This window comes from Nannobrachium achirus (genome assembly GCF_963921795.1).
Source record: "Nannobrachium achirus genome assembly, chromosome: 1".
In the NCBI taxonomy this organism is placed as follows: domain Eukaryota; kingdom Metazoa; phylum Chordata; class Actinopteri; order Myctophiformes; family Myctophidae; genus Nannobrachium; species Nannobrachium achirus.
Genome location: NC_137810.1, coordinates 45,845,085 through 45,858,229, shown reverse-complemented (window position 1 = coordinate 45,858,229; position 13,145 = coordinate 45,845,085). Strand labels below are relative to the sequence as shown.

Here is a 13,145-nt window from a genome sequence, read left to right as displayed (position 1 = left end):
ATGGGAACCAGAGCAGGAAGTTAGAAGGTTGTTCGACCCGCACTGAACGGTGTAGAGGCCGGCTGGAGGCATCCAAAATTCAACAGCTACGTCTTTTGTTTGTCTGACTATTTAAGCAGCCCATTGCTGCTGGCACACCGGACACATCTCAAGATTCAACAGACACTTTTTTTCCACTTTTTTGGGGGGAATGAACTAGGTTAGTTTTGTGTATTTCGGTCAATTTTGTAGTAAATTAAAGTTTAGATTGCATAGGTAATACAATTTGTTTTGGGGAAATAACCACATTTCGGACTGAAAACATACTGTAGGCTGAACCCATAGCTTATTTTGCCTATCCTTTTGCACACAAAAAAGAAGAAAAAAAGAAACCTGCAATTTTCTTTAGACTGAATGACATTTTCGTTATGAGAATTAGCAAAAATTTGCACAAACGTTTGAAAATTAAAAAAAAGTAAAAAAACGAACAAAAAACAAAAAAAAAACAGTATCCTTAGTTGACCGGGGTCCCCCAGGTTTCTATACTAGATCATCTAATATCTCCCAAAAATAAGTCGATCTACAAGCTCACAATGCGCAGATTGTCTATTTTCACCAAATGTTTGCCCCAAAACGGATACAATAGAATGGGCAATAAGGAAGAGTGGGCACCTCTATGTAAAATGTGCTATTTTGTCCAAAATGGTAACATTTTTTATAAGCTACATGATTTGAACATGCACAGTACATCATTATCAGACTTAAATTCACCCTTCAACTTGTTGAGTATGCCCAAAATGATTTGTAGCATTGCAGACATATTAGACTTACTTAATTGTAATCACGTACACTTTACTTAAGACCGTTCTCCAAATATATAATTTTTTGTACATTTGCAATGAAACAGCAAATTTTACAACAAGGTGCGCACTCTTCCTGTTACCCCCAGAGCAGGGACTCTTAGGTTTCAAGTTGTTGGTGGTGGTTAATTCAAAGTGTCTGGTAAACTAGAACCACGTTAACTTTCCTAGCAATGGCCAAAACATGCACTATAACGCTGAGACGGTTTTCATTTCCCAGCCTGCTGGGTGTAGATAAGCACAGGCCTCCATAGACAGACAGTAGTAACTGCTTGTAGGAACAACAAGCCAGTCCACGCGTTTCACTGAGAGCAAGGAAAACGATCCCAGGGGACCAAAAAAGGATGGGGGTTGCAGTCGAACGCAGGGGCGTCAATTGGGTATGGCAGGGGTATGCAGCTGCCCATACCCTGGGTCCAGGGGGGGGAAGATAAAAGTTAGTTCTAAATGTAAATCCATGAATGTCTCTTTGTCTATCTGTGCTGGTTATTTATTATGTTGGTAAATTACAGTAAAATAACTACAAATGCAAAATGTAACAAAATGGTCACTTTAACAAGGTATTATAATTATATTATAGGTATATATAATTATATATTATATGTACTTCTTAAAATAAATATATCATGCCTGTTGCTAAGGTATGGCAACATGACTGGTGTCTTGCACGCGCGCGAAGGCGCGCGTGCAAGACACCAGTCATGTTGCCATACCTTAGCTTCTTCTGAACTGACGCCACTGGTCGAACGGCTGCTGTGTTATGGATATATATATATTTATATTTATATATACAGTATATGAGAGGGCAGGTGTGTGGATATAAATGTGGTCTGGAGGTGAGGGGGTGAGGGGTGCTGATCTGAAATAACACCGTTCCGATGGCACCAGCAACCACAGCCAAGCAAATCCGCTTCGCTGGTGGAAGCCTAAGCAGGAGATAGATACCGACTGACGCCGGTATAATTTGATATCTGCACAAATCCTTTTTTTAATACGATCGCACTGACGCACGACGCCACGGCCAGATATGCAGATATGCTATATCGAGACATGAACCCGGGGGCACGGTGCCCGGGATATCTTGATTAATTAGTTTATCACATATCTGAACAGGTGAACCGCGGAGAGGCCCGGCCAGCTGCGCTTGATTTAGTCTGACCTCTCGACCTTCCAAGGAGGAAGGGAGGAGAGGAGAAGATGGCTGCCTGTATGTGTGTGCGTGTGCATGTGCGTGTGTGTGTGTGTGTGTGTGTGTGTGTGTGTGTGTGTGTGAGTCTGCTGACTGACTGTAGCCCGGGGCTCACCTCACCTGAATGTCCAGTTTTCATTTCAACTGGTTCTTCATGTGTATTTGAGTGACTAGCTCGGGGTGTGTGTGTGTGTGTGTGTGTGTGTGTGTGTGTGTGTGTGTGTGTGTGTGTGTGTGTGTGTGTGTGTGTGCGACTGTGCGTGCGTGCGTGCGTGTGTGTGTGTGTGTGCCCGAGTGCCCGTGCACCCTCGTGAATTCCGCGAAGCACTTATCGTTGAGTTTCCAAAGTTTGTGCATCTACTATTGTTTGTGTTCAAGAAAATGTGAACACAAATAAAGATGTTAAACGTGTGTATGTGTATGTACAGTATGTATGTATGTACAGTATATATGTTTATGTTTATGTACGGACGAGCACGTAAATATGAATGTGTTTGCAAGTGTGACAGTGGGTGTGTGCGTGCTGTGTGCTTGCGTGCGTGTTTATGTCTGTATGGACGAGCATGTGTGAATGTGAATGTGTTTGCAAGTGTGAATGTACAGTGTGTGCGCACGCACGCACGCACGCACGCACGCACGCACGCACGCACGCACGCACGCACGCACGCACGCACGCACGCACGCACGCACGCACGCACGCACGCACACACACGTAGGAACGGTTTTCCGTTTAGAGGATCTCCAACTGCCGTAGCCTGATAGAAGCAGGCAGGTCTTGTGCAGAGGGTCTGGGGTCCAGAATGGACAGATTATCGCGGAGCCTCAGGCACATTCCAACTGCCTCCACCCACCCACCCAAAATAAACTGTACAACCCTTAACCCCTTCCTACCCACACTGTCCCTTGCTGCTACCTTCACAAAAGCCCCTCATGCATTTACAGTCCACACATGCAACCAGGACACGTTCTGTGTGCCATCCAGGACATTTATTTACACAGTCCCCAGGGTTAAATTAACACGGACTCATTAACACACCGGAGCTGCTACGCGTGTGGAAGAAGGATACACTTATAAAGGAATATCACAAAGTCAGATTTGTGGATGTTCCTGACACTACACTTACATTCTCAATCAGTGCAAAACCTTTTGATGACGTGCAACAGGCTTTCTTTTTCCCGGTTCTGAACTTGACGCTGTACCGTGTGATCGTACAATACCCAGAATCCACTGAAGAATATTAGTTCTGGTGGCCATTGAATGGCAGGCTGACGTCTCTGACGCCACATGTGTGATCTGATCTGTCGTGCTTTGCAATTTTGGGCTCAGCGATGCAGAAAGCATTGATGGCTCAGCACCAAATATTGATTATTACTCCTAGCAATATGTATTGACCATTACTCCAATATGTAAAATGGTAAATGATGCATTTACAGTGTATAGCGTCTTTAACCAAATCACTTTACAATATGCAATGCATTACATTCACCCATTCACACACGGACAACAGATGAAACCATACAAGGCACCAACGTGCTCATCGGTGAGCAGTTAGGGGTTCAGTGTCTTGCTGAAGGACACTTTCACACTAAACTCAGGGAGATCCGGGGATCAAAGCGGGAACCTTCTGATTCCCACGCGGGCCGCTCTGCCTCCTGAGCCACTGCGGTCAATCAGCGATATTCGCGTGTAAAATACAGTGGTATCGTGTGCTGACAGACTGAAGCCTCTTTCATATAAACAGTGGGGCCTCTCTCATAATGTCATTCCACGAGCATGTTTACAGTAAACGGCTGTATAGCGGAGCTGTTAAACGGTGCCCCATCCCCCTACACACACACACACACACACACACACACACACACACACACACACACACACACACACACACACACACACACACACTTTTTACAATCCCCCAGTCGAGGGGGAGAAGGGACCGTTGTTGGTACACTCAAAACAGGAAAATAACTTTTCCATTCCCAGAACACATCAGCAACGACAAAAACAAAGAAACATGATACACCAGCTGGCTGAGAAGGAAGAGAGAAGAGTCTCATCGATTCACATTGCAAAAAACAAACCCTCAATTTTGACGCATGCATGTATGTATGCACTGCCTTGCCACGATCATTTAAAACTTTTGCCTCGATTACAATTAATAAATGATCATTGAGAATAAATAGCAGCTCTAAAAGCTCACAACGCGGAGCAATGAACTTGTAGATCTATTGTCCATTTGCACTATTTTTGCACGCCACATTTGTACAACAAAGGGCTACATCAGACTAATCCATTAAGTCGTTCATAAAAGATTTATTCTAATTTGTTTGTGTCGATTGACCTACATGAGCGAGATGAAGTCAGGTTAGAGGTCAGACGGACGCACTGTAAATGCTGTACAACGTAATTAGTTTAGAAAGGAGTTTGGTTTCATTGAACAGTTGAACACGCAGGCAATGTGATGACGAGTCGAGTTTCAGGAATAGGAACATCCCAGGAATGTGTGCCGCCTGGTGAAGTGAGTGAGGCGACAGATTTTGACTGACTTCCCATTAAGAGCTAAATATTGACCACAGTGATTGGGGCTGGTGGTAATGTCACACCGTGGTGCTCTGCTGGGAGCTGCTACTGCACTTGTAGCTGGGGTGTTGATACAGGGGGAGATTTAAAGGGTGCGGATGCTGCTGCATGGTGGATAATGTGTCCGATGAAGACTCCACCTGTCCCCGTTCCCATTTAATACAGGACATCAATCCATCCAGTTCAATCCAGCTCAGCCCTTCTCTTCCCAAAACACTGGGGTCCTCGTGGGTGCCATTTGTGGGCCGGCGAACCACCCCATGTTCATGGTAGAGTTCCTATACGCTTGGTTTTCAATTATTTCAACAGAATTTCGAAGATACGAACGAAATTTCATCCATTTCATACAAAATATATTTTTGCAAGTTTGGGTCACGGGGAGACTCTTTTCTTGATCTAGCTCACACAAGACAATGAGACGTTTCATGAATAATCACCAGTAATTCCTCTATAAAAACAGGCAAACAATAAGAACAGCTAGAAACAGTCAGGCAAGTTCAGTCAGAAAATGATGTCACTATAATGTACTGTAGGCCTAATGCATCCTTTAAAACCAGAAAAGGCGACACTCATGCCATGTCACGACATTTATTATATCCAAAATCCCAGACGACATTCATATTGCATTTTACATTATTGATATAATATCAATATATTGCCCAAACATAACTGGGAGCAACCAATAGTAAGCAGTACACAAGTCAGAGCCACCTAAAATAGATTTTTAGAAAATCTATTTCTGTGTTCCTAGAATGACCACGAAGCCGCTGTAGTTCTGCTGATCTGCTGGGCTATGAAGAACAGGTGAGGAAGACTGGGACGAGAGGGACAGATGGATTTCTTCAAACCACTAGAACCGTAGCTTCCTTATACTGTATGTTCTGGGGGCCAACATTCCTCAAAAATAGCCACAAGCTCATTCCTCAAGAACATTACTCGAAAATAATCAACTAGAAGAAGATTCCTAGAAAACCTCTTTGAGTTGCGACATAAATGGTGAAAAGATTTCCTTGGAAATACTAACCCATTTAGGCCTAACCTATAGTTAGGGCTAAATCAGAAATTAGGCTACAAAAACAAATATTTTGCTACATACTGTACATACTGTAAGCCCCTCCCAAACAGCAAAATGTGTTCCCGGCCTGAATGGGCTAACAGACCTAGTATAGAGCCCAGGGGGACCCCAGTTAGCTATGTATATTTTAACAGTTTGGATTTTTTACAGTGTAGATGTGCCAGTATGGTCGTGTGGTGGTCGGTTATTACAGTGGTTCTCAACCTTTTCAAGCCGTGAACCCCCAAAATAATCATATTTAAACTGGGGACCCCCCACCCTGACAAGCACTTGGAATTGTAGGAGTGGAGGCATTACATTTAGTTTGAAAGCAGATCTGTTTGTTTGAAAGCATATCTGCAAGCTCACATGTTGTAGATGAACTTGTAGATCAGCTATTTTAAAATGTCTTTCTTACTTTCTTATATATTATTTATTAGACAATTTAGCCAATGTTTGACCAGTTTTTATAGTATAGTTTACTTTTGATGCAGTAAGGGTATTTTTTCTCATCTCCTCTGGGGACCCCCCCCCCCCAAAATGATGTGGGGTCCTCCCCATGACCCACAGGTTGAGAACCCCTGCAGTTATCGCGTCAACATTTTTGCAGTTTGCGCGTGGCGTCCTCCTACATACCTGTCTGAACTGCTCCTCGTAGGTCCAGTCAGCGTGGTCCTGCGCCGCCTGCAGCTGGCTGAGCGCCGAGGCGCTGTGGGGGGGCAGGAGGGCCACGCGGGGCTCCTGGTCCAGGCAGGCCGGCCGGGCCTTCAGCAGCTGGGTGGAGTGCGGGTGGAGCTGGCGGTGGGGCAGCAGCAGGATGCCCTTGCCGGGCGCCACCGCCTCGCGGCCTGTGGGCAGGCCCACCACGCCGCCCTCTTCCCCCCCCACGCCGCCCATGTCGTCGTCAAAGTCCTCCTCCATCTCTCCCTCGAAGTCGTCCTCGTCCCACTTCTGTTTGCTGTGGGGACGGAGGGCAGAGGTAAATGGACTGCATTTATATGGCGCTTTTCTCCAAAGCGCTTTGCAATGTACATCACCCATCCACACACCGATGGCGGAGGAACCCATGCAAGGCAAGGACCTGCTCAACGGGAGCAGTTGGGGGTTCAGTGTCTTGCTCAAGGACAGCCAGGAGAAGCCGGGAATCGAACCAGGAACCTTCGGATTCCAAGACGGCCGCTCTACCTCCTGAGCCACTGCCGCCCCATGATGGAAGATAGGTTTAGAACTCATTCATCGGATAATAAAAGTGAGCTTTCAGAATGACTTTGCATTGATTTGCAGAGACCCTTCCCACTAAAGGGCGATTCTATGCTTTGAGAGACAAGATGTCGAAACGACATGTCGCAAGACAAAACAATGTGTCACGCAGGATCGCATTTAAATGAAAGTTTGCAGACGCTTCCTAAAACGTTGCGTACTCTAATTAGGGAAGACAAAGTACGCTCTGTAACAGAGACAGTGCACGTCCACCTCCTCGTTTACAGTTGTCAGCGAGTTGCAGACAGTGTGAATGCTCAAATCTCACAACGCTGTGAGACATGCTGTGTGACGCGTCATTCGACACTTGAATGCTCAAAGCATATATTGGCCTTGAGGGAGACTCAAACCATGCCAAGAAAATATCCCGACGGCATAACAGCAGCATAACAGAGCCACCAGACCCCCTAACTGAGGACATAGAATTTCATTTAGGCACGTACGGGCCGTTCTCTTGGTGTACTAATGCCACCCATGCACTCACCCACTTTAAGTGGGTGAGTGCATGCGTGGCATACACCAAGAGAACGGCCCGTGCCTAAATGAAATGCTATTCCCTCAGTGGGTGAGTGCATGCGTGGCATCCACCAAGAGAACGGTATCCCAGCTCTCTGTAAACCAGTGCCTGTGGTTTGGCACCACTGAAAGTTCAGTTGGTTCAAACGTGTGTTTACAAAGCCTGATGCGTCTTTGTAATGAGGAGGTTTATGCACCGTGACATTATACATCCCTCTGTATGTAGTCCTAGACTGAATTCACGCTGACACAGTCTGATCGTGTCCCAGCATTATCATTCTCAGTAGCCCGAGGAAGAGTTGCTCTTCTGTTTTTCTTTACTAATCACCCTAATGCACGAGTGTATCCGTCATCACTTCCTCTGTTTGCTACACAAATACAGGTAGCAACAAAACCCCAAAGAAACCCAACACTAAAAAATTTAAAAGAGTGTCAGTCATTTTAAATGAAACCACGCAGATTATTGGCGTCGACATTTATTCTCTTGATTATTTCTTTGTGCAAATCCAACTGAAGTCCAGTTGAGACACAAATCCAACTCTTAATTCTCAGCACATCCACATAATCTAATACCCACAGCCAGAGCCAGGGGCGTCACACCAAATTCTGGGCCCTGGGTACAAGGATTCACTGTGGGCCCCCCATGAATGTTAACTATTGAAAAATAGCAGATATACAAGCTCACGTAGATCTGCTATTTTTGGAAAAACTGTGAAAATGTGTGCAAGAAACCTATGTTTCCATGTCAGTGATGCTCAAACCTTTTCATGTGAAGGACCCCCAAAATTATATGTATTTAGCCACAGACCCCCATCTAAAAATATTTAGTTCCAGGGACACCCCAGAAGCAAAATTTGAGTTACAAATGTTCGCTTAAAAAATACATATATTCAAAGATTTGCACACATTTTCACGACTTTTCAAAAATAGCAGATCTACAAGCTCGCAGCGCGGCACTCGGTGCCGCGCTGTGAGCTTGTATATCTGCTATTTTTCAATAGCTAAAGTTACTAGGGCCCCTCCACCTTGGGCCCTAGTAACTCAGTCCCACTTTCCTACCCCTTGTGACGCCCCTGCCCACAGCAATTTGGCAGTGCCCAGCAAGTAACCATGGTTACTCCAAACACACGCTGCAGAAAGGCAGAACTTTGCAAAAAGCAGTGGGCTAATCTCCCCCAGTCAGTCACCCTCCCAGTTAATAAGTCCCATGCATATGGGACTTACTTATGGATTATCGCACAATGGAGCCAAATAACGGAATCTAAGTCAGAACACCAACATTAGAATATAGGTTTGATGAAGTGTGGTAAGTTTTGTGTGATTCAGACGTTTTAAGATACTGGATGTTTCGAGAAGCACCAGACTTCAATCATGAATAGGCTGCTATGTCTCAATAATGGAAAAAATTGGTTTTCAGGAATTCAATCGTGAAGTAGGAATAACAAAAGACCCAAAAATAATCATTCTCTATTGCTGAGTTATAGGGCAAAATGTAAAGGGGCCTGGTGTGGTGCCACCATAAGGCAGATGTTAAGACAACTGGGCCCATGATTTGTGACATTAGCTGTGTACAGATACACACGCATGGGCAAAAACATAATCTCCGCCTCCCGGTCTGTCGGAGAAAAACAAAGTTGAAAAGAAATTCATAGAACACAACAAAACCCTAACGTGACAGCCCAGTCCTTTGATCTCTGCTTTGAAGCATGATGGACCTAACCAGAGAATGATTTGGGGGCAGCCATAACTGAGTGGTTAGAGACTAGAGTCCGTCTGGGAAACGGAAGGTCCCCAGTTTGTGTCCCGGCCCAAGTCTGTGGGCTGTGGTGTCTCTGCGTAAGACACCCTAGACATGAACTGAATATAGTGCTGCAAATGATACTCTATAGACTATAGACTATAGAGGCTTGCCAAAGCCGGATGCACTGGCGGGGCAGGTACTTTTACCACTAAGCCCCCCCTCGAGCGCCCTGAAACAACGTGTTTGATGGCTTATTTAACTAATCTACAAGCCACAAGCAAGTTCTTTTTGTACTAAGTACAGAGTGAAACGTCACTATTGACGATTCAAGTGGTTAAATATCTGAAGTGAAAACACAAATTGAAATGATTCCAAAATACACTGATGATTGAACAATGAAATTATGGAAGCTCTAAAAAAGGTTGTGGGGGTCCCTGCTTCATCTCTCTCTCAACTAAGGGGTCCTTGGCCTGAAAACATTGAAGACCCCTGATGTATACCAAACTGGGTTGGGTTGAAAAGCACTGCTCTATATAACACTCACATCTGCTCCTCTTCCTCAGAGCCCATCATGTCCTTGTACTGCTCCTCCTCTCCATCGTCATCGTCGTCGTCATCGTCCTCCTCCTCTCCTCCGCTGCTCCTCTCAGACATGGGGCTGTCCCTGCTGCCCCGCTGCAGCCCGGCGGCCACCGCCCGCATGGCCGCCAGCGCCGCCATCTGGGCCGCGCTGGCCCCCTGCTCTGTGTCGGGGCCCCCACCCAGGCCCCCGGGGCTCCCCATGATCTGGTCTCCTCCTCCTCCGACTCCGACTGCGGCGGGGGCCGCTGTAGCGGCTCCTCCTCCTCCCGCGGTGAGGGGCCGTGGCTGTGCGTGGCTGTTTGTTTGATTGATTGATTGAAGAGTTTATTAGCAGTTTGTAATAGAAACAGACACACATCACTGGTACAAGGTCAACTAAAAGGAGAACCAAGTAAGCTTTACAGCTTATTTACACAGGAACCACTTCATGTATCTCATATAACATTGAAAGACAGATGGATGGAACATAGTACTTTACATAGAGGATAACATCAATTACAAAAGCAGAAAAGAAAAAGAATAAAAATAACAGACGGGGGCTTAATCATTTTACAAGTCACGAGAAGCAGCCGTCTGAAGGTGACTTTTCAGACCAATTTTGAAGGAGGCTAGGGATTTGCACTCCTTTAAGGCCTGCGGTAGGGCGTTCCACCAGTTAGTGGTATAGCTGGAGAACGAATTAGAGCCTTGTTTAGTGTTAAATCTACGTTGAACATGATTAGTGGAGCTGGTGTTGTGATTGTGGACATCCTTGACGTTTTGGAAGTAGTTTGTCAGGTACATGGGTATCCTTTTTTTTTTTTTTTTTAAGATTTGTTTTTGGGCTTTTTATGCCTTTATTAGATAGGATAGTAGACTGACAGGAAATGGGGAGAGAGATGGGGAATGACATGTGGCAAAGGTCGTCCGGATCGGGAATCGAACCGGCGATGCCAGCAGGCATCATAGCCTAGTATGTGGTATGCGCCTTGACCACTAGGCCAGCGGGCGCCCCAGGTACATGGGTATCTTTGAGGTGCAGTGCATCTTGTACACCAGGCCCATTGCAAGCTGCTGTACTCTGTCAGCTACTGTGAGTCACCCCACCTGTGGTGGTGATGGTGGTGGGCGGCGGCCTGCGCTTGCTGCTGCTGCTCCAGCTCCATCAGCAGCTTGGCTCTCTGCTGTCGGTGGAGGTTCTCCATCACGGCCTGCAGCTTCATCTCCAGCGCCCTCCTCCTGCACGGGGGTCACACACACAGAGAGAGAGTAGGGATTGCGATTTACGATATTATCGCGGTAGTCAAAATATCCCCAACATCCATTATCCTGGGGCGGAACATTTACCAAAAAAATAGCAGATCTACAAGCTCACAACACGCGTTGTGAGTTTGTAGATCGTCTATTTTTTGGCAAAGAGATTTGGTAGTGAGTGGGAAAAAAAGATACATCATTTCCAGGTCCATTTTATGCATTATAGTTTAAGTGGTACAGCAAGAAAACTTCACACTGGACTTCAAGCAACGCTAACTTCAGAATGTTGACATTTCTGTATAATAAATCCTTGTTTTGAGTGGTCTCATGTAATCGGTATGCATTTTAGATTTTCATCAGCTGTATCTTACAATAGATGCGAGAAGTCTCTGTGAGTCTGTGTGTATGTAATCCGCATATCTCGAGAACCGGTTGTCCCACCGGCTTCAGATTCGGCACGCGCGTTCACCGCCGCGCCGCGGCGCGGAGTGTAGTGCAGTGCCCGGCCTCGGTTTTCCGGAACCGGCGCAAAAGGTTCGGAATCTCCGTATGCGGAGCTGATTGCTGACATCAGGCTGTTCCGGAGGAACCGGCGCAAGCGCTGACTCATTGTGACATCACTTCATAAAAGGCTCTGACAACACGTACGCCACATGAGTCAACAACATATCTATGTGAGTGTGTATGTACAGTATGTATGTACACTCGAGAACCGTTTGTCCCACTGGCTTCAAATTCGGCACGTGCGTTCCCCGCCGCAGCAGGTAGTGCAGTGCTCGGCCTCGACCCGACCCGATGCACGATTTTCCGGAACCGGCGCGAAAGGTTCGGATTCTCCGTATGCGGAGCTGATGTCTGACATCAGGGTTTTCCGGAACCGGCACTGTGTATGCAGAGATCTCCATATATGGGCATAAAATGGTTCCATTTGTACACTGTCAAAGTTAACAGGAGACCTTCAACTTTCAAAGTTTGAGAACCAATGGCCTAGAGAGGGATCTGTAATTATGATTCTAAAGATTGCTGAGAAAATAAAATCGCGATCAACTCAAATAATCGCACATATGGCTGCGACGACAGGCCCTACTATACCTCCGCTTCCTCCTCCTGTCCTCCTCCACCTCCGCCCTCCTGCCTTCCCTCTTAAGAAGCACCCTGAAGGGAGGGTGGCGGGTGGGGGCCGGGGTCGTCGTCGGGGCGGGGGGGTCTCCCAGCTGTTCAGTCACGGCGGCGCTCAGTCCAGATGCTCCGCCCCTGCGAGGCGGTGGGGGCAGCGAGGAGGAGTGGCCCCCCTGCGGGCAGCTGGTGGCCTGGGGGAGCGGCTGCAGGGACACAGGAGGTGGTGGTGGTCAGTGGTGTGAAGTAACTAAGTACATTTACTTAAAGGGGAAGACCACCCATTTTCAATATTGAACTATGTCATTAATATACCTTAGAGGGGTTGTGTGGAAATAAAGAAAGAGTTCCCCCTCTTCTGTGTTGCCTACAACTGGAAGATTGATTTTGGGGTTTGTATTGTAAAGTACAATGTGTGATGTCATCAAGTTGTGATTTGCAATACAAATACAAACCCCCAAATCAATCCTGGAAATCAGTCCCTGGAACTAAATATTTTGAGATGGGGGTCCGTGGCCAAATACATATCATTTTGGGGGTCCTTCGCATGAAAAAGTTTGAGAACCACTGACACAGCAGTCTCTGAAGAACAGACTAACTGAGCTCCAGTTAAGTGAAAAGGACCTTTTCTTTGACGATGGCTAGCCAGATTGCTGACATAGAAACATAGGTTTTTCAAAGAAATCTTAGAAGGATTCAAAAGACACTAATAGAATCGGGTCAAAAATAGCAGATCTACAAGGTCGCAGCGCGGCACTCGGTGACGCGCTGTGAGCTTGTATATCTGCGATTTTTCAATAGTTAAAGCATGAAATAATGATACTCAATAATGTGTAAAGAATGTAAGTACTTTTTCCGCCACGGGTGGTGTTGGGGGGGCGTGCTGGGGGGTCTCTGGAGGGAGGAGGAGGAGGAGGGCTGGACGCAGCAGGAGCAGTGAGACATGCACTCAGCTGTGGAGTGGCGAGGGCTGGAGAAACTGAGCTCCTCGTCGGGGGGTCTGTGGTGTGGTGGTGGGGGTCTCTAGAAGAAGA

The 13,145-nt window shown here is 46.4% G+C and overlaps 1 protein-coding gene across 1 annotated transcript in view; it reads right to left on the bottom strand.

Annotated features, from left to right (window-relative positions):
- Positions 1–12,181, bottom strand: part of arid3a (AT-rich interactive domain 3A) — a gene marked incomplete at its 3' end in the record, with an annotated part of 47,551 nt that extends 35,370 nt beyond the window's left edge. The window contains exons 1-4 of the mRNA XM_080729619.1: positions 12,088–12,181; positions 10,844–10,980; positions 9,725–9,986; positions 6,300–6,621 (exon numbers count right to left, since the gene is read on the bottom strand). Coding sequence (XP_080585745.1) covers positions 6,300–6,621; positions 9,725–9,986; positions 10,844–10,964 — 705 coding nt within the window. The 5' untranslated portion in view covers positions 10,965–10,980; positions 12,088–12,181. The remainder of the gene's footprint in view (positions 1–6,299; positions 6,622–9,724; positions 9,987–10,843; positions 10,981–12,087) is intronic.
- Between the last annotated feature and the right edge of the window lie 964 nt (positions 12,182–13,145).